General features: G+C 36.9%; 1 protein-coding gene across 4 annotated transcripts in view; it reads right to left on the reverse strand.

Moving 5' to 3' along the window:
- The window catches only part of LOC126419916 (protein diaphanous), a 361,964-nt gene that overhangs the window by 59,531 nt on the left and 281,476 nt on the right, over positions 1-20,957 (reverse strand). For all 4 annotated transcript variants that reach the window (XM_050087194.1, XM_050087195.1, XM_050087196.1 and 1 more), the window contains exons 2-7: positions 20,648-20,809; positions 16,911-17,012; positions 12,609-12,805; positions 4,758-5,067; positions 2,342-2,452; positions 1,972-2,204 (exon numbers count right to left, since the gene is read on the reverse strand). In XM_050087194.1, the coding sequence (XP_049943151.1) occupies positions 1,972-2,204; positions 2,342-2,452; positions 4,758-5,067; positions 12,609-12,805; positions 16,911-17,012; positions 20,648-20,809 (1,115 nt within the window). The remainder of the gene's footprint in view (positions 1-1,971; positions 2,205-2,341; positions 2,453-4,757; positions 5,068-12,608; positions 12,806-16,910; positions 17,013-20,647; positions 20,810-20,957) is intronic.

Consider the following 20,957-nt stretch of genomic DNA (forward strand, 5'->3'; position numbering starts at 1 on the left):
TTATCTTGACATACTTTAAGACCACTACAGTATGCAGCACATAATCCATGTTTGCACAATATATGAGGTACTGTTAGTTCAATATCCTACACTTTTATTGTCTAGAATATGAAACACTGAATTGATGAAAATCACATTTAACATTACAATATAAGGAAAATTGTATCATTGCATGGTACATTGATTTGATTTGAACAGGGAGATAAAAACAGTGGCCTCAGCCCACAATTGTCCGCACTGGAACAAATTTATTGTGAGGTTTACCTCCAAATGATTCTTCGATGGCTTGCTGAAAAATAAAGTTACCAAATTTATGTGGAAACTCTTTTAAGCTTTTTAATAAAACAGTTGTTATTAACATTCTGCATCTTTATTCTTCATGTTTACATATTTATTTTTCAACATCGTTACCCTGACAAGGAACAAATTTCTTCCAAAGAGAGACCAGTTTGTTGATAATGTCACTATAGAACATTTGTCTTTGTTGATGGAGCCACTATCTCACCTCTGTTTGCACTGCTTCATCACTATCAAAGTGAAGGCCTTGAAAGTCTTCTTTAATCTTTGGTAAAAAATGAAAGTCACATGGGCCCCAAGTCAGACCTGTTTGAAGGATGATCAATGAAAGTGAATCCAAGACATCCGACAGTTGCAGATGTTGCAGTGCTCTTGCATTATCTGGCACTGTCATACTGAAGGTGAGAGCGATTCATGTGTGGACAAACTCTTAGAATTAAAATTTGATTACAGCGTGCTGTTTCTCACACTCTACACCGTTACATTACACACTTCCATGTTACATGCTACAATTCAGAGTCGTTTGGCAGCAGAGGACTGCTAATAGCAGACATGAAGAATAAAGATGTAGAATGTTAATAACGTATGTTTTATGTAAAAATGCTTAAGAGCTTTCACATAAAAATTCACAGGCATTACTTTTCAGCATCCCCTCATAGTAAAGCCAACCAATACCTTTAAAGAGAAGTACGAAGCACTTTACTAGTTCTTTACAATACAATTTCTTCAAGATTTGATGACATGAATACTCTGTTTTTTGATTTGCACTGGAAGGTGTTGTGCAGTTTCATTACCCTCTCCACATAAACTACACCTAGCACCTTCTTTCTCTTTACCCATTGTGTGTCAGTGTTTCTTGAAGTTCCGTTGGCCTGTCACTATCCCTACCATGAGTCAAGTCTGTTTCCTGTTGAAGTCCAGGATTACAGCAATAGCATTGGCATCACTAGCTTGCCAAGATTTTGTTTTTGGATCATAGGCCAATATTCTATATGCTGCCTTCTGATCTGATTTTGTAATTTAAATTTAACCATTGCCTTAGTGATGGTTAGGATACGTTCTGGTCCAATAATGGGGTCATCGCACCTGTCCTGGCTGCTTGGCAAACAGTCCAGGACATATTATGTTATAAACATAGAGATGTGTGAAAAACTTTCTTTTGCTTAAAATGGAGCACAAATTACCAAGATTTTAATGAGAGCACTGGGCTACTTCCAACAAATTTTATGCATAATTTCAAATCTTTCCTAAACTTTTTCTCACTTATGTGCTTAAAGTCAATAAATAACACAAACTTATTTGTAAGTAATCAAATGTTTGCAGCTGTTTTACACATGGGAGTTTGATTCTTTAAAGAATCTGAGGTTTACTGGTAAAAACTAACTGCTCATTTAACACTTATCTGTCTCAGTCATCCAGTTCATAGAAACTTTGTCTAATATCAGATGACCATTTGTTCAAACTGTCATTAATGAACTCTCCAGAATTACATTAATAAATGTGACTTAATGTCAAGTGATTATTAGTTGTTCTAGTTTTAGCTTCAGTATATATTTAATAAGCGTACATCACACTGTCATAACATGTTTTATTAAAGATCCTCTGTAGTACTTTCACTATCAGTGCAACAGCTGTTTTGTCTACATTATAATGTTTTCTCAACAAAAAACTCACCTAATTAACGTGTCGTCTCGTATAAACAGTAAGTGCTGTAGAATTGACAGGAGGAAAGGCTCTGCTGGTGTGTCCATAACAAGGTTCTTGACAACTTCAAAGCAGTCATTTATATCATCCATTTCCATTCTGACATTGTCAAATCTCTGAACAAAGTCTGCATAGTCATCTTCCTTATGTTCATTGAATACTTTAACCTGAATTCCCAGTTCTCCATCTTCCGAAGGTAGACTCTACAGTAATTGGAACAGAAAAAGGTCTTCATTGTTATAGCAATACAAAATTCACTATAAATACTTTTGGAAAGTAATACAAAATGACTGTCACTGAAAAACTCATTGGTATAGTATTTCTGCCCAAAGTTACTTACCTCCAAAATATCAAGAAAACCAGATCTCATTATTTCATTTCGAAGGTGTAGCCTGAACTCGAGGTCTTCCGCTTGTGAAAGAATGGCATTGATCAACTGAAGACAAGCAACCTGCAAGCAAAAAATAAATGCAATGACAAAAATATATAAATGAGAAAATAATCAGTCAAATGCAAATCAAAACAAAAGACACATTAGTAAATTAGTTTCAAATTTATTAGTGGCAAATACACCAAATTTAACAACTTTTAGTACTCTGAATAAAACATAAGCTCCATAAAGCTAGCCTTTAATGTGCACATAAAGATAATCAACCAAAGTGTGACGAGAAAAATAAAAGTGCTTCTGAATTCTACATAAACCATACCACAACTAAGACACAAGTCTCTCTTATTCTAGCACCTTTACTACCTTGCTCGTTCTAACCCTTCTGGGATATCTATGTCTCTGGATATTTAATTTACCTTTCGTATTCTTTCTTAAATTAACAATACATTAATCTGAATTTGATATTTTCCTAGAACCCAGCTTTCCTGTTACATATTTTTATCAAAAATAGCTTATCATATTTTGGTGCCTCATCTCTTAAGAAATATATTGGTGAATAGCTGATGAAAAGCCTAGTGCAATAATTAAGTATATACAACACTTGAATTCTGGTTTAGCTACAAATTTTATGAAGTACATGTAATGTTTATATTTTACTCTTATATTGGAATTTTCTTATCAGTTGACTGTGTACAAGCTACTCTGCTTGTTTTAGAGCAAGAAACTTTGGTTCACAAGAAACAAAATTAATTAAAATAAAAGCTAACGTTATAGCAGTTAAAGTAATCCATTTGACTTTTTCTGTCTCTAACAAGTAGTCGACAAATTAAGTGACTGGCCTAAGGTCTCCCATGTAACTTCCGCATTACTCTTTCTCACATTATATAACACTTCTTTAGTTATAATTATTTATCTCCCACTAAACTGGACATTCTCTGCTTTACTCTGACCACACATTCAGATGACATGGCTGACCACCTCTAAAAGCACACAAGTTCTATAAATATTTCAAGTAAACACTGTTTGGAATTCTGTGTTAGTGGGGCCACCAGGAAACTTCCTCATGAATGAGAACAAAGTAAATAGATACTTATAATACACAGTATTGTATTAGAAATATGTTTTCCGGTACATCTGTGATGTGACTGGGTGACTATTTCAGTCTTCTTACATTGTATATCAATTTCACCAAACCACGCTTTCCTTCTGACGAAACAGTTCAGGTAAGTCGTCAGATTGCCTAATGGCTTGTTCTCAAAACTATATTTAATTCTGAGTATGAAATAAAGGAGGATTACAGATTATAAGATGATTTTAGATGGCCATATTTCAACAAACATTGGACATAAATGTATGACCTTACAACTACTTTCAAGATAGGAAGCATGAAGTTTCAATACTGTCATTTGTTTGCCTCTAATGGAATGTGTATGTTGTTGCTGTTTGAAAAGAATATGACTGTAATGTCTGCAAATACCCATGCAGCCATCAGTTACAATCACAGATAAATTAGTGCTGTGGTTCAACAGGCATTTAGTCAACATTGTGGACTTAAAGCACCTCCTGTGATGACACAAAGGTGATAAGAACGAATTCACAAAAGAAGATGCGCAACAAGACTGGGAGACTAAATTTAGCTTCACAAAAGAATGCATGAAACTTTAATGTAGAGTAGTAGAAAGTAATGCAGAGTTTTCGGGCAACAGTTACAATTAAATTTGTTTTTAAAAATTCCACCTAACGGGAAACAGAATGTTTTTCTTTTGTGCTTTGCAGAATTAAAAAAAAAGTTTAATTTCCAAACATTGACACAAACTGTAACAAGTACTTCTATCTCACCACAGCAAGATGATTAACTACAGTTAGTAAAATCAGCAGTAAAAAATGTTTTATGGAACCAATTGTAGGGGATGGTGTAGAAATTGCTATTGGTACACAAATTCTGGCCTGAAGATCTTATTAAGTCAGGCATCAATATTTCGATGGGTGACCAACTGGCCACAGACAACGCATTCTGTATTCGCCAACTCTCACTGTTATCAGATCTTGAAGGGGACAGCATGTTAGTTGAAGAATTTGGCAATGTTAGTGGTATAGGGGTGGCCAGATGGCCATCAGTCACCTCCTCCCCAATGTGCAAATTAAAATATATTGTAGTACAGAAATAACATGAAAGTCCTTAGATGACAACTCATAATTCTTTACTTTGATTCCACAATATAGAAACACACATGAAACGCATTAGTTCACCACAAAAATGTGTTAAATTTTAGTGAGATGAATTATCTCATGGAAAATATCAACAGTTGGAACATAATTAATTAGGTAACAGCATTTTTCTGTTACATTACAGAACAACAACACCCACCTTGAGCTGCTCGTTGTTGGGGGCAGCCATACTCTGGATGATGGGTTGGAATCGACCATTTCCTTCAAGTTCTCCTCTCATTGTAATGGCCTCAATGACCTTGTCGTGCCCATTTGGAGGTACCAGGCACACTGCCGCAAGTAACTTCACAGCTTCCAGCATTACATTTGGTTTTCGAGGATCTAGTGATCGAGCTATGATTGCCAAGGCTTCTTTGTGGGTGAACACTTGTTTCAGGCCTACAGTATTGTTCATAATTGCCTTTAAGCACCTGATGCACTCGTACTGTATTCGGTCATAGCGACTGTCACTGAAACAAAGAACAACTATGTAGGATATTGTTGAAAAGATGGATAGTATGAGTGAAGTCAAGTCTACCATCTTACATGCATGGCCTTTATCCTAATATAAGGAATGAGAAGGAAGCAAAAATTGGGCCGTGTTCAATTATTTGAATCAAACAGACTGTGGAGAAGAAGGATCAATTTGCAAAGTGATTATGCACTAAGTTTTCTTCTCACAAATCCCACAACAAGCTAAGAACAAGGTAATATCTCTTACTGAGATGCAACTTAAAATGAATGCCACAACAACTGAAGCAAATAATTAAGTCAACCAACTGTAAAGTAACAAATTTAATATAGCCCCTGCTTCACAAAAAAAACTGAAAAATGTAGGAAATCAATGAAAGTGAACAAGTTTTGAGCTTTGAAATATTCTGTCTTTGGAAAGAATGGAAACAATTACAAGCAATTATAACAGACAAGATTAAAATGCCAGAGAAGTTGATATGTAGTGCGCAACAATCTAATCTTTCTTTGACCATTAGAGAGAAATGCAATGACACTTTGCAAAAGATAAAACAATGAAAATAAAACACCATCTGGGCCACTTGTTATTTTTTTCTCTTTTTATTCAAGTAACGTATGCAATGGGTCAAAATATGTTATCTTCAGATCCACAAGTGTAGTGCTTCAAGAATTCAGCCAAAGATATGGCAGGAAAATGGTATTTTTCTGCCGAGATAGGCTACAAGAAAGGCAACTCACCTCAAATGCATATAAACAATAGGGCTCTGTAGTACCAATATATCACTATTCCATCTTCTTCTTGTAACAATGGACACCCTCAACACAGCAGACATACAACTGCAGTTATTGCAAGAGAAATCAACTTTGACTTCTAGTGCATGCTCTAATTTTCTACACGCAGCTCCTTGTGACACATTCTTGTCTCAAAGGAGCACAAAGGGAAGTTCGATTAGGAGTTAAATGTTGTATCATCAAGCTCGTTAGAGTGAGATCATAGCCATGGGTCTTGTTTCAGTAATTACCAACATCCACATGAAGTGACTACGGGAAACTATTGGAAAACTGACAGAGGGACCACACAGCAACTGAATTTTTGTAATCTTTTATATTTATATGTGAAATTCAGAACATCAATCTAACAAAGCAGTTTAATGTCATTCTAAAAAATTCTGGAGAAAATGGACTTTGATGGACTCGTGAGTACCTTTTAATTCACTGGAGGTACGACAATTTTTGTGTGTGCCAATGTCTCTATTGGTAGCACTATGGGGCAGTAATCACTGGGTTCAAATGGTTCAAATTGCTCTGAGCACTATGGGACTCAACATCTATGGTCATCAGTCCCCTAGAACTTAGAACTACTTAAACTTGACTAACCTAACGACATCACACACATCCATGACCAAGGCAGGATTCGAACCAGCGACCGTAACGGTCGCGCGGCTCCAGACTGTAGCGCCTAGAACTGTTCGGCCACCTCGGCCGGCTTTCTGCTTGAAGAAAGAGCCACTGGCTCCGAAAGCTTGCCCCATTATAGCCTCCTTTTATGTGTGTGTTCTACTGACACTTGGTGAGTACCGTATTTACTCAAATCTAAGCCGCACTTTTTTTCCCGGTTTTTGTAATCCAAAAAACGGCTTGCGGCTTAGAATCAAGTGCAAAGCGGAAGTTCTGAAAAATGTTGGTAGGTGCCGCCACAACTAACTTCTGTCGTCGAATATATGTAGCGCTTCGCAGGCACAAAGATAAATACTGGCACCAAAACCTTTGCGTCAGTAAATAAATTTAAAAAAAGGTGGAAGACTAGCTTTTTTTCTCCGCCCTGAGTTTCGACCACTGCATTTTCATACATTATGCAACGAAGTAAATACAAATTCCATATTGTTCACCTTCGAATGTAGCAGAATTTCAATGCACTACGAAAATCCGACTGGCAAGACTGTTTGGGATGTTTGTCAAAATGGCCAACCCTGTGTTCTGAATTTTTTCCTACCTGTGAGAAGAGATGGTTGCTAATAGGAACTTTTATAAATTGTGAATCACATGCAGTATTCTCTTCACCATAATAATAATAACGAATATAAACATTTTGTCATGTATTCTTTCGTGTTTGCTGCTATCTCATTTAAATCCTGTCTGCCTAATAAACTACGAAACTAGAGTGAGACAACAGCAAACGCGGAAGAAGATACATATCATGTCATGTTTATATTCGTATTATTCCTATGCCGAATAGTGATACAGTCAGGAATGAAGCACGGCAATTCATTAGATTTTTAAATCTAAGATGACTCTAATTTCTGTGCAGAATGTAATGCACTAAAGAGGCGTCTGCAAAGATTTTCAAACGGAGAAAAATTTTCGCTAAACTTTCATTCAGAACATCTTCTATCATACACAGTCTATTATTTGGTTCTTGTTGATCATTATTAAAGAAAGCGGCAGTGCAAGTAACAACAAATAGCAGTCTCACGCCATTGTTTCGCTAATGAGACGATTCCTCTCTTTCTCTCTCTCTCTTTTTTTTTTTTTTTTTTTAAATTGTAAGTGGCGGTAGCGTGCACAAAATCAAGCCATGCCGCGAGCGGCAACAGGTCGTAAACACTCATTATCAGAATGCGACAAACAATGCATGACACAGTACAGTAATGCATTTTCAGCTTAAGAGTGATGTGAACACCTATAACAAAGACAACGACACTTATCAGATCAAAGAAAAATAAGCAATCAATTCAAACCAGACGAAGCACGTGAAAAAGGAAGGGTACCCGTATAAATATGGATGCAGCGCCTGACGAATAGCAATGGCTACCTGGTAAAGCTTAACTGCTAAGCTTACGACTCGAACCAAACTACTATAGCTGTATCGTCATTCATTTGACCTAAATTGTGTCTCATATTACAATGGACCAACTTTGTTTCGATTTAGAGGTGCGGCCTAAAACTTCTATCTCCCCTTGAATTTCGCGTCTCAGATTTCTGGTGCGGCGTAGATTCGGGAAATTTCTTTTTTCCTCGATTTTTGAATCTCATTTTTCAGGTCTGGCTTAGATTCGAGTGCGGCTTAAATTCGAGTAAAGACAGTAGATTTTTTATCTATCCAATTACATTATATCTAATTAGCACTTTTATGAAAACATTATTAACTCTCCATGTGTTACTTTTTTTTGGTGCAAAGTGGAGTAGTATTATGGAACAACTAGCATTTCTTCTTCAAGAATTTCTGACGATAGTGCTGGTTCAACAAGATTACTTTCTGTGAGGATGTGCTCATAATACACAAGCATAATCTTGAAACTTCACTCTATGATAAATTTTCAAGATCACCTTGTGTCTTTGAAGGACTAGGCAAGTTGTCGTAGTTCCTGTAGGACATTACAATATTATTTTCTTATGTCATACTAAAAGATTTTCACATGCAACAACCACAAAACACTATTTGCTGCTCTGGCAACGAATGCTGCAATGCTACTGCAGCCACATCCATCCCTTCCAAAAGACGCCATATCCCTTTCAACCACTGTAGAATACCTCAAAAACTTTTGTTCCCAAGTAGCAGTGTCCCACTGTACAGGTAATTCTACTAGTGTAAGCATTGGGCTAGTAGCATAGGACATATGTTTTGTCAACTGTCGTCAACGTCTTCAGCTAATAATAATGTGTATACTACAAAATATGTAAAAATTAAGGCGAAAAGTACCATTAACTCTCTGTAAAGAGGTGCTCTGTTTAGTACCACATTTCCCACCTCAGCTTACTTGCAATGTTCATAAACAATGAGAATTATATATGATTTAATTATTATGTATTTGATGAATTTTATATTTGAATGATATACGTAATCAAGTTGAATGGGAGAGAGAAGGGGAAAAAAGAAAAAGAAAATAGACCAAAGTGATAATTGAACTGCCCTGGAGAATTCCATTAGGGCCTACAGCCTGTAGAAAATCGTCCTATCTTTAGTGAATTAAAAGTTGCTCTGAGAACTTCAAAGTCAGTTTTCATGAGAAGTTTTGAGTTGCAGCAAAATGCTTTGGATGATTGACATTTTATTTCTGAACTTCACATACCTTAATATTAAAAATTATACAAATCTGATTGCTGTATGGTCCCCTTGAACGTCAGAATGATCAGGCATGGATATAGACATGTGGTCCCCTTGAACGTCAGAATGATCAGGCATGGATATAGACAGTGTTCCTACAGATAAGATAAAGGTGACAAGAAAGGGCAGAAGATGTTGATGTGAAGCTCATGATATGGTCCACAACAGATTCTTAATTCTACAGCGGAGCACATGCTTATATGAAACTTCATGACAAATTAAAGCCAAGTGGCACACTTGGACTTTAGCTTTGTCTTTTGCAGATAAATTTTTGTCATATGAGTGTGTCACAAAATCCGACTCAGAGATTCATCACTACTTCTCTACCTAATCATCAATGCCACAAACAACACTCCTTTGTATACTCAGGTGGTGTAGCAACCATGGCAGAAAGGTTGCCGCAGTAAATAACATGGCAACTGCAGAGGTTTGTTTTAGAATGCAGTTTTTTCTCTGTTGCACAGAAGAGATCTGTAGGTACATTAGAAGTTACACTGGCCTTGCTGAGTGACTCAGCAGGTATAACGTTGCTTGCAAAAGGCAAAACCCTTGATTCCACACACAGTCTTGCACAGGATTAAAGTGTGAGGAAAGTTCATTACAAAAGAGATGTGCAACTTACAATGTGAAATTGTCAGTGGCTTCATATACGGAGTACGGCACAAATATTTACAAAATCTTTCCCAAGAAGGGGAGCATTTTGAGTAGCAATTGCATACATTGTTTAAGTTAATGCACTGATTTATGAACATCTGAAAAACATTTGTAATCACTCTAACAACTAGTGAGGTGTCTGGGTCTCACCTACTTTTACAAAAGGAGATTGAAAAGTTCCCCAGCTGGAACTGAAAAATGATTTTGTTACCACACGGAAACTTGTTATATAACTTTACCAGTATCATATGTTTCAAACTCTAGCAACTATCTTTAATTTCAGATAGAGCATGTGGCAGATGGTGTACAACCAAATTACATGTCTGGAATTATGGGGAATCATGAAGTTTTTGTTTCTCCAGGAAGAGAACACTCACACTGTGATATCATAAACACTAACAGAGAAATGTCTTTCCTAATGCATTGTCAAAATCTTTGTGTTTCATTTCACAACTAGGAATTTCATCACTGAATTATGAGAAGGATGGATTACTACTTGCTATATAGCGCAGACAGGCACAATGAAAAGACAAACAAGTAAGCTTTCACCAAAAAGGCCTTCATCGAAATCAAACACCACACACACACACACACACACACACACACACACACACACACACACACACACACACTAAAAGCACACAACCTCGGGGTAAGCAGCCAGAGATTGTGGTCATGTGTGTGTGAGGTGTGTTTTTGTGAGAGTTTGTGTGTGTTGTGTGTATGTTGTGTGATTCTGATGAAGGACTTTCTGGCTGTCTTTCAGTTGTGCCTATCTATGACTCAGCATCTTCACTATATGGAGAGTAGTAATCTATCCTTTTCATAATAGTGTAATTATTCCATCCTGAATTTTCCATTGTTTAATTCCATCACTGAAGATTACATATAAATGACATCTTACAAAAACTAGGTGTAGGGGAACAGAAAAGGTACATATTGTCTTCCTACACTTACAAAAGGTATTTGATGAATACACATCATCATCTACTAATCAATAGAAAGTTTTCACAAGAATGTGATCAAATCAGTAAATATTTGATGAATAAAATCCAGTCTGTTATACTGTACGGCGAATGTCCAATGGAAACTGAAGAAATGTCAGGTGCGCCCCAAAGGAGGGTAAGATGGCCTCCGATGTTGACAATATACACAAATGATTTATTGGGCAGGGTCAGTGTCACTACAGTAGACAACAGTTGATCAACAATCTTAATAAAATTAGACTCAACTTACACTTGATGAAGTGAATGCCAGCATTCTTCAAATGTTGATATAGAGAGATAATGCTGATAATGGAGAGAGAAGGAATCCAATTTAAGCTTTTAACAGAGGGGTCATAGTATTACTAAGATTATTTCTCTACAATTCCACTCTCAAACAGCATGTGAGAAAGTAACACTGGAATCTTTCCATGCCAGCTCCGATTTCTCTTATTTCATCATAATGGTCCTTTCTCTCTGCGCAGTGCTTTGGCATTCAGAACAGAAATTTGATGATCAAAATTTCGTGAAAACCTCTCATCACAACATCCTCCCCCCAGTGAGGTGGTGCACCCCAGCTTGCTCAACATATTTGTGACACTCTCTCCTCATTTCATGATGACGCAAAACAAACTGCCCTTCTATAAACTTTTTCAATGTTTTCTGAAATCCTCTCTGAAAAGCATTCCATACCAGGCAGCAATACTCTACAAGACAAACAGACATAGTGTAAGCAGTCTCTTTGTAATATGAGTGGTGAATATCTAGAGCATGTCAAATCATGAAAGTATTTAAAGATGACATTAAAAAGTGATTTGAAAAGGGACTAACGAGTAAAATCAGTACTAGGGAAGGCAAATGGAAGACCTAAATTTGTTGTAAGGGTTTAGGGAAAGGGCAATGCACCTACAAAGGAAACTGCATACAAGACACTAGTTTTACAAAGTCTAGAGAGCTGCTTCGGCGGCTGGAATCCTCATTAAATAGGCACAATGAAGGACAATGAATGAATCTGAAAACACATCGGTACAGCCTGTAGGACAGTGTAAAAGAGCTGCTCATAGAACTTAAATGTGAATCTTTGGAAGAAAGATGACTTAGTTCTCATACAGCTCTGTTGGGTAAATTTACAGAAACTGTATTTGAGGAAGGCTGTGTGACCATTCTACTGTCACCATTGTACAGCTCTCGTGGAGATCATGAGAATAAGATGAGAGAGATTAGGACATGTATAGAAGCATACAGAAAGTCATTCTCTCTTGCTCCACACAAAACTAGAACAGTGCAAAAATTCATTAACATTAGAGCAAAGTACCCTCCGTAATGCACTGTCAGTGGCTTGTGGAGTATACACACACATGCAGATGTGGAACTCTGCAGTGGGGATAGATATCCTACTATTCTTTAAAATTCATAGCTTGGAGAGTTGTCCTGCACATTTTTTCAATGATAGTAACATTTACTTTCAGATGCACTTACGTGTAAATTTAAGCTGCATAAGTTTATCAGCAATGGTTCAAAAAGCAAGATTTTTGCATCGAAGTGCTATCTTAAGTTTATAATCCTCCCAGCACCAAGATTACACATATTAAACAACACAACATTAAAGACAGAAAGTAGCACTAAAACAGGCAAGCAATTATAAAAATTTTAAGGCAGCACACACAATTCTTGATCTACTCACCGGAAGCCGAATCGGGGGATTGCACATAAACAGAGGAAGAAATACAACATTAAACCTTGAACCATTTCAACATTTTTAAAAGATATGCAATTAATGTCAAAGGCTGCAACTTACTTTCGATAACAGTCATTCAAGTTTTGCAGCAAGAGTGTGAGGCCTTCATTTCCAAACTCTTGTACCCAACTAAGAGGATTATTGGTGAGAGCAATACGTAAAGATTCTATACAGTTGTACTTCTTGTTGACACTGAGATCTGGAGAATACAGGTACGCAATATAATCTGCTGGCTTGTCAAACCTGCTGCGGGTTTCCTGGTAAAGAAAAGAAACAAAACAAAAAAAAAATCAACATCTGCTACTGTAAAACATTTGGAGTTTCCAAACAATTTATAATAACTGGTAAAAATTAAAATCCTTGAAGCTAGTGCTCTTAAAGTTTCTTTCACTGGATTCAGTTCTGGTATAGGAACATTTCCTCACATAACACACTGTATTCTTTTATAATGAAAGTAATACTAATAATAAAATAACACAAATTCTTATAGTGTACAAGCTGCAGAGTACCTTTCATCATGAAAATTGACACCTCAAGTAATTACTAGAAAGCACTGAATGAAACAAAACAAATTATTACGGAACCTTCCGTGTTATCATTTACGTATTCTAAAGATTTTATGAAGATTAGGTTAATTCAGGAACTAAATTAGTTCATGCCTCTTCTCCCAACTTCATCTGCACCATTTCATGTGTTTGTAAGAACACCTCAGGCTGCTGATTACTTAGCCACCAACATATTATATGGGAGGTAGAAACAGCCTGCAGTACTGAAGAAGCAAGCAGTATTGCATTATTTTTAATCTATATTCACAAGTTCAAAATTTATGAAAAAAATATGTCTGAAATAAAAATGAATTCTGCACTATAAGCCTGGCAAAATTTCATTCTTCACAATGTCAGTTTTTTGTTATCCTGTCTTCACTGTAGATAGATTTTCAAGTAGACATACTACAAGGACACGATGAAACGTTCTCAGCATGGCACACAAAACCTGTTGATTTCTGCTACAGTTTATTATTGTTATGTTGCAATGTAGCGAAAGTCAAGTGATGACTTCAACTAGATAATAGTTTTGTTTACATGACTTCTTGAAAGTATTAGCATTTGTGTAACTGATAAGTGGGATATTGTGCTACCATAAAATTATTTGTTTTCAGTGATTTACCACCAACTGAAGTTCATTCAAAGCTGGAATTATAAAGTTTTTGCTTCTCAAGTTACAACAGTTATGAAATGCAAGGCTGAATTTAAATGTGGCTGTACCTCCCTTGATCAAAATATTTTTTTTTGTTCAGTGTAGAGTTAATCCTTTGACTACTATTGGCAAGTTAACATGACACGCTCTGCTGCTCTCCAGGTGATGTTGACGAATTTAACCACAGTCTCTGGGTGCAATTGACAAGTTAAACCAGACTCCTTGCTGACCCCCCCAAGTGCCAGTGACAAGTATCGATGAGTCACAACTCAGGTACCACGGTACTGCCCCATATTTCAATAGGCTTTCACAGTTCTGGCCACTAAGTTGTTTCGTGTACTCTGTCTGTCATAATCTCATTTTGCAGCATTTGACTTCACTTCACATTTTATCATCATGAGTGGCATCAGTGTTGTTTTCATCACTTATTATATGAGGAGCAAAACAGACAGACAATCTAGTTCCCATGCCTGTCTTTGCTGATGACCTGACTTTACTGGTAAATGACATGTAAGAAGCTTCTATGCAAATCCAATCACTGCATGTAACAGCAGAGAAAACAGGTATATTTATCAACATTCGAAAGACTGAAATCATTTAATATTGAAGACACCCCTAGAACAATAAGAGTCAGCTCCACCAAGCATAGCAAAAGAACCTTGGAGAATGGGTTTCAGCCAATCCCAGTGAAATGGTTGCTCTCAAAGAAAGGATAATCAAACAAAATATTGCAAAAATAAATAAATAAAGCACACCTCTAAACATCTGTTATATTAGACAGACACTATAACAGCAGTCAGACCTCTATGCAATACTAACAAGGAAACTGACACACACACACACACACACACACACACACACACACACACACACACGGTTGTGGCTGCAGTAAGTCTGCCAACTCTGCCACAGATCCTGAAAGCAACAGTCCTAAGTCATCTATGCCAGCAGGTATATCTCCGTATGTCCATCTTTTTAGAGACTGTTGCGGGTCTCAGCTGTTCGATAGAGGGTGTCAAATTAAACACCTTTCAGCAATCAAATTTCCAAGCTTAGCAACCAGTTTCAGCATTTTACTAGACCGTCTTCAGGCCCCTGACTGATGTGTAGGAAGAATCTACCTCGGTTGTGAGCAAAACAGGGGCCAGCAATAATAGTATTATTAGACATCTACACGTTACAGTGATAACTTCAACCATCACCCAACCCCGTTGGCAGGCATTCCACTGTGCATTTAATCCACACCAGAAACTCTGCGTTAGGTCTGTTGTAACTCAAAGGACATTTATAATTGAAACAATTCATTTTATCAAAACAGACATGCTTCTGGAATAAAAAGAATTGTGATTTGTGACTGTCAAACTGACTGGATCTTACATTTCATAATTTATACAGGAACAACAACAGAAACTGAGTTCCACAATTCAGTAAAAGGTGGTGACATAGTAGCAACATTTACAAAAGTAATATCACTGATAACTATCATCTCTCACAAGCAATGAATCTGCATGTCAGCTGAAAGTAACCAACAGTCTTCAATTAAAAAATATTCTGTTAACTAAATCTGAATTTGTTTATTGAGCAGAGTGAAGAATATATGCAATGTAGCAGTATTATGGATTTGTAGCTAAGAAGGAACACTGAACAGTGGGTGCATATTGAATGCAGCACAACTTTTGGTACGGGTTTCCAAAATCAGATCACAGACTATTGCAGGAAAAGCCATCTTTATATCTCTGTAGATTTGCAAAAACTGAATATGCAGAGTAGCCACAAAAATAAAAATTAATTTTTACACCTACAACATTTGTCTCAGTAGTAGCAAATCTTAGAGGAACAGATGGAAAGATTACAGAAAGCACTCCAGAACATTCAGCACGGGGCGAGGCAGGCTGCTGGGGTAACACCAACCCAGGCAGAAGCCCAAACACAGTCTACTTAGCACAGGCAGACACATTAGGTGGTGGTGATGCAGTGCTCAGATTGGCATGTAGCTAGCACAACTGCATCAGCCAAAGCACATTCACTGTACAAAAATCATTTGCGTAATTGCTCCATGTTACATTAGGAAACAATATTTTAAAGTGGTTGACAAACGGCAGAACCTGGCTATCAAGGGAACTAAAGACCAATGCAAGACATCACTGGTGACAACAGTTAGATACTTCCAGTAAGACCTGGAAATGAAACATAAGTGAACCGTCTAATAGTTATATACAAAAGTGAAGATTCCACAGTTCTTAGAAGAAAGATGGTGGCAATGTGTTTGTCGCAATCTGTCTGTCAACTGAAGAGCAAGCAGCACTTGGGATGGCAGATGTGGCCTTTCTCAGAGGAATGCTACAACTGCTTTCTCAGGAGAATGCAACAAATGCTGTACAGGATGGCTAACAATAGTTTCCTGTCATGCACTGCAGTGCAGAGTGTGGAGATATACATAGATTCTGTTGATGTATGTTTTTTACATGTGTTATATTATTTTTGTTTTCCATATAGTATCAACACATTAATGGGAAAATAAACACTGGATATTTTACACTCTTTTTCACTACAGATGCAAAAGGCAGACTATGGAAGAATCAGTACAACTCAAGAAACAGCCTGTAGGTTTTCCTTGCAGTGTAGTGAGGTAGGGAGGTGGGGACCTGCCTGCTTGCTCTTCAGTTTGCAGACAGACTATATTGGCAATGTGCAACAGCATTCTTATTATATTACAGAATTCCTATAAAGGTTGACATACAGCAGTATCTGTGCTCAAGTTTGCTATGAAATATTGGTGAGAAAGATAAAACAATGAACTTGAGAACTTCTCGTCCCACCATTATGACTCTGCAAATATCAAAGTAACCAATCATGTAAGACTTGACTTCCTGTGCTTTTTCCCCCCATTCTTAAAAACTATGAAAAATTTGTGTGGCAGCTGTTCTGATAATCCACACTTTTGCAGCATACATGCAATAAATTCAAGGTAATGTTTGGGAGCACTGGTGCCATTACACTGAGGCTTCATTTGTTAAATGAACATTGTGACGCGGAAACTTTTGAAAAGCTATAGGTAGAATCTATCACATGTATTACAATGGTCACAGAATATGCAGAATATCATTATGTGCTTATATTGATTTGATATTAGGAGACATATACAAGTAGCATTTGGAGAAATACCTGATTTAAGCCTTTAGAATGCATGATGAGCATTTTCTTCTTTTTGACGGTCGGTTGGTTCCGGAGGGGTTCTTTCTTTTCGTCAGTAAGGTTCATATCATTCTGCAACAGAAATTACAATTTAATGGCATGAATCTGTTACAAACCGGCAAAAAATAAAAATAAGAAAACAAATTGGTGACAATGCTATGATTTTCTAGATCGCGTTGAACACTAATTTGGCACTAAAATATGCAATCACAAGATTGTGCTGCGTGAAAATTATGAAACAAGTTATATCACTTGTGATTTGTGCTGATGTTAAAAAATGCTTCAAATGGCTCTGAGCACTATGAGTGCTAACTTCTGAGGTCATCAGTCCCCTAGAACTTAGAACTACTTAACCCTAACTAACCTAAGGACATCACACACATCCATGCCCGAGGCAGGATTCAAACCTGCAACCGTAGTGCCACGCAGTTCCAGACTGTAGCGCCTAGAACATCTCGGCCACTTCGGCCAGCTGCTGATGTTACTACCAAATCAATGACATTTCTGTTGATAATGGGAGATTATTTAAATAATGTGGTGCATGTGTCCAATGTTGTTTAAATTCTCACTGCCCTATTTAAAAGCCAACACCATATCATTATTGAAACCTTTATGTATAACATTTACAAATAAAATAATCATTTATAGATAATTATAATTAATTATTCAAACAGTTAAGGGATATGAAAATTTAATACTGATAGGTGGGCTGAATTCAATAATAGGAAAAGGAACATAATGAAAAATAGTAGGTGAATGTGAACTGGTGGAAGTAAATGAAAGAGAATGATGTCTGGTACAATTCTCTACAGAGCATAATTTAATCCTTGTTAACACTAGGTTTAGGAATCAGGAAAGAAGGTTGTAGATAAGGAAGAGATCTGGAGACACCGGAAGGTTTCAGATTGATTATATGATGGTAAGACAGAGATTGCAAAACCAGATTTTAAGCTGTAAGAAATTTCCAGGGGCAGATGTGGACTCTGTTCACAATTTGTTGGTTACGCACTGCATGTTAAAACTGAGGGAATTGGAAAAAAGGTGGAAATTAAGGAGATGGGATCTGGATAAGTTCAAAGAACCAGAGGTTGTTGAGAGTTTGAGAGGGAGTATTAGGCAACGATTGACAAGAACAGGGGAAAGAAATACAGTAGAGATGAAATAGTGAAAGCAGCAGATGATCAAATGGGTAAAAAGGCAAAGCCTACCAGAAATCCTTGAATAACAAAGGATATGTTGAATTTAATTTATGAATGGAAACAATTTAAAAATGCCGTACAGGAAGTAGGAAAAACTGAAAACAAACCTCTAAAAAATGAGACTGACAGAAAGTGCAAAGTGTCTCAGCAGGAATGGCTAGAGGACAACTGTAAGGATTTAGAAACATATATCACTAAAGGACAGACAGATACTGCCTACAGGAAAATTAAAGAGGCCTTTGGAGAAAAGAAAAGCAGCTTTATGAATATCAAGATCTCTGATGGAAAGGTGGAAGGTGGAAGGAGTGTACAGATCCACATAGGTATGCGACATTCACATTTACATGAGTTGTACTAATTTCAACTAACTTTTTATGCATGTTGTAGATGACTTTAGCTTTTTCACTGTAAAATTCAGCTGTTTCATCACTATCACTGAGATAGTAATGTAATACGCGAGCAGCAGTTAAGGGTATATGAAATATCTGACACACATAGCTATAAGAATAAAGATTAAAGTATTTTTTATTCAGATCATTAACTACAAGAATGCTTTGTACAAAACAGGCATGGCATTTGTTGAATACTAACTGACAGCAATTGAAAAAATAAACTGAGTGGGATTTTAAAATGAATTCAGCTAATTATGTACACCGATTTTGAGTACCAAAAATGTTTTAACTGCTGGGTATGTTATAAAGTTCACAAAACTACATTTCAGTAGTAGTAGTATGCACACAATGGAAAACACTGATTTGAGAGAAGTTTCCACAAAAAGGTGCAATCTGAATATATTTCACCTTGTATTTATAAATCAACAGCTGTTCTCTTGTTAAAATAATAAGTGTATTCTGTTAAAATATAATTTACAATTGTTCCTATGTCACAAGGATCCTCCAACCAAAGTACAAAAGCACATTTAAGTAAACAGTGTCCAATTCGGTAAAAGTCAAATAGCTCTGTCCCAGTGGAGAGACCAAGTGTGACTAACTGCAGCTTTTTTTGTTAGTTACTAATGACAACTTTCTTTGACAATGAGATTATTGCCATTAGGAAATAACCAGTTTTATCACACTGCATTCCTTCTGAACTTTATTGATTGCTACATCAGCTTACTAATTCCCTGGATTCTTACATACCTGCAGAACAACAGACAGCTGTTGAAGCAAGAGAGGAAAGTTCTGCATCACTTCCCCACTCTCTATTATGTGCACATTTGCTGTAATGGTTTTAGGGCATCCATCCAAAGACAAAAATCACTTAATTTCAGTAAAGCCAGAACAGGCAGCAAATACTTTTTTCTTTTGAAACAGAAAGTTCTTTTGGAGACCTTGTCTTTAAGTCCCTGATACATGACAATCACACTGATTTACATCACAAATTTGGTCCAGAAATACTGGTACATCTCCTAAACTTTGCAGAGCTCGTAATTCTCAGTTCAGACGACTTCATATACACGAATAAATGGATAAAAAGGAATGTACAAAAAACTTAAAACCTCTTTTCCCTGTCCACAACTTCTGGTTCGTAATTTATGTTTCCACTGATGTGTCATTATTTTGAGTGATGAGGATGAGCAAAAGATTGAAATGTTGGTAATACTGGAATGATACTTCTTGAAGCCACCATGGAAGTGACTAAGGAACTGTTCAGATTTAAAGATATAAATAGACAATGTGGATGTTGATCACTTCCTCCACAGTCTTCCACAAACAAAGCAACACTAACAACTGATCACATATGGATAATCCTTCCCAGATTTAAGTAGGTGGATTAAAGCAGATTTTCTTCACAAGTCTGGAAACTGTCCTCCTGCCCAAACAAATAAACAAATTAAAAGAAACAGTTCCTATTGTTCTGCCTGTGAGGCATCTCAGCATATGGTAATGAACTATCATAACCACATCTTACAGTCACGGAACAAGATAATTTCCCAAGAACTGAAGGCTGGATGCTTCACAAATGTGACCAATCTCATTTGTGACAGATTACACATTTGTGGCTCCTTTCAAAGTATATAAATGTGGTTAGTTGGCTGTAGCTGTAGCTATAGCATACACTTTGCTGAGCACTGGTGGTTTACTTTTGGATATTGCTCTGCCTGGTCAATGGACCCCAATTAGTGATCACTGACCACTTCCTACTAACCGGTATATGTTAGGGAAGGCCAGCATAATGAGAGGTCAGTGGCCAATCATGGCCCCATAACAGTGCAGAGTTGCATGCTGTGCTTTATTTTCAGAATAAATAATACTCATGACAACATTAAACCCACAGCAGCTCAACCCAGTTAAACTATACTTACAGTTATGCCACCCCCCCTAGACATATGGTAGAAAAGCCCCATTCATGTCATGTGTGTTAAAATCCAGAAAACACGAAGTAATAAAGCATTACTTGGATGCTTGACTAGGTTTGTACAGAAGCATACCTCACATTTTGGTTAATAATTTCCTTCTTTTGTAAATATGTTCTTTTTGTACAGCAATGTAATAATAAACTACTTACCAGCATTTCCTCAAATCTTTTGTTGAGGGTCTCTTCGTCAAGCTCCTCAATAGACTGTGCATGTTGTTCCTCGATCTCATTGAAGTCCGACTCTGAATGTGGCCGGGGGATGTGGCTGCCATTGCCACGTCCACCTTTCTTTGGCCGAGAGAAAAGGTCCAGCTGCAACAAAAATTTATATTTAGGAAACACACATTAAACAGAAGGAGATGATTTTTTCTAAGAGACACTCATACTACAACATCTAAAGATGCTGCTTCATTGTGCAATTTCTTTTGGTTTCTTAATGTGATACAATGCATCATATTAG

The sequence above is a fragment of the Schistocerca serialis genome, chromosome 9 (assembly GCF_023864345.2).
Source record: "Schistocerca serialis cubense isolate TAMUIC-IGC-003099 chromosome 9, iqSchSeri2.2, whole genome shotgun sequence".
Lineage (NCBI taxonomy): Eukaryota > Metazoa > Arthropoda > Insecta > Orthoptera > Acrididae > Schistocerca > Schistocerca serialis.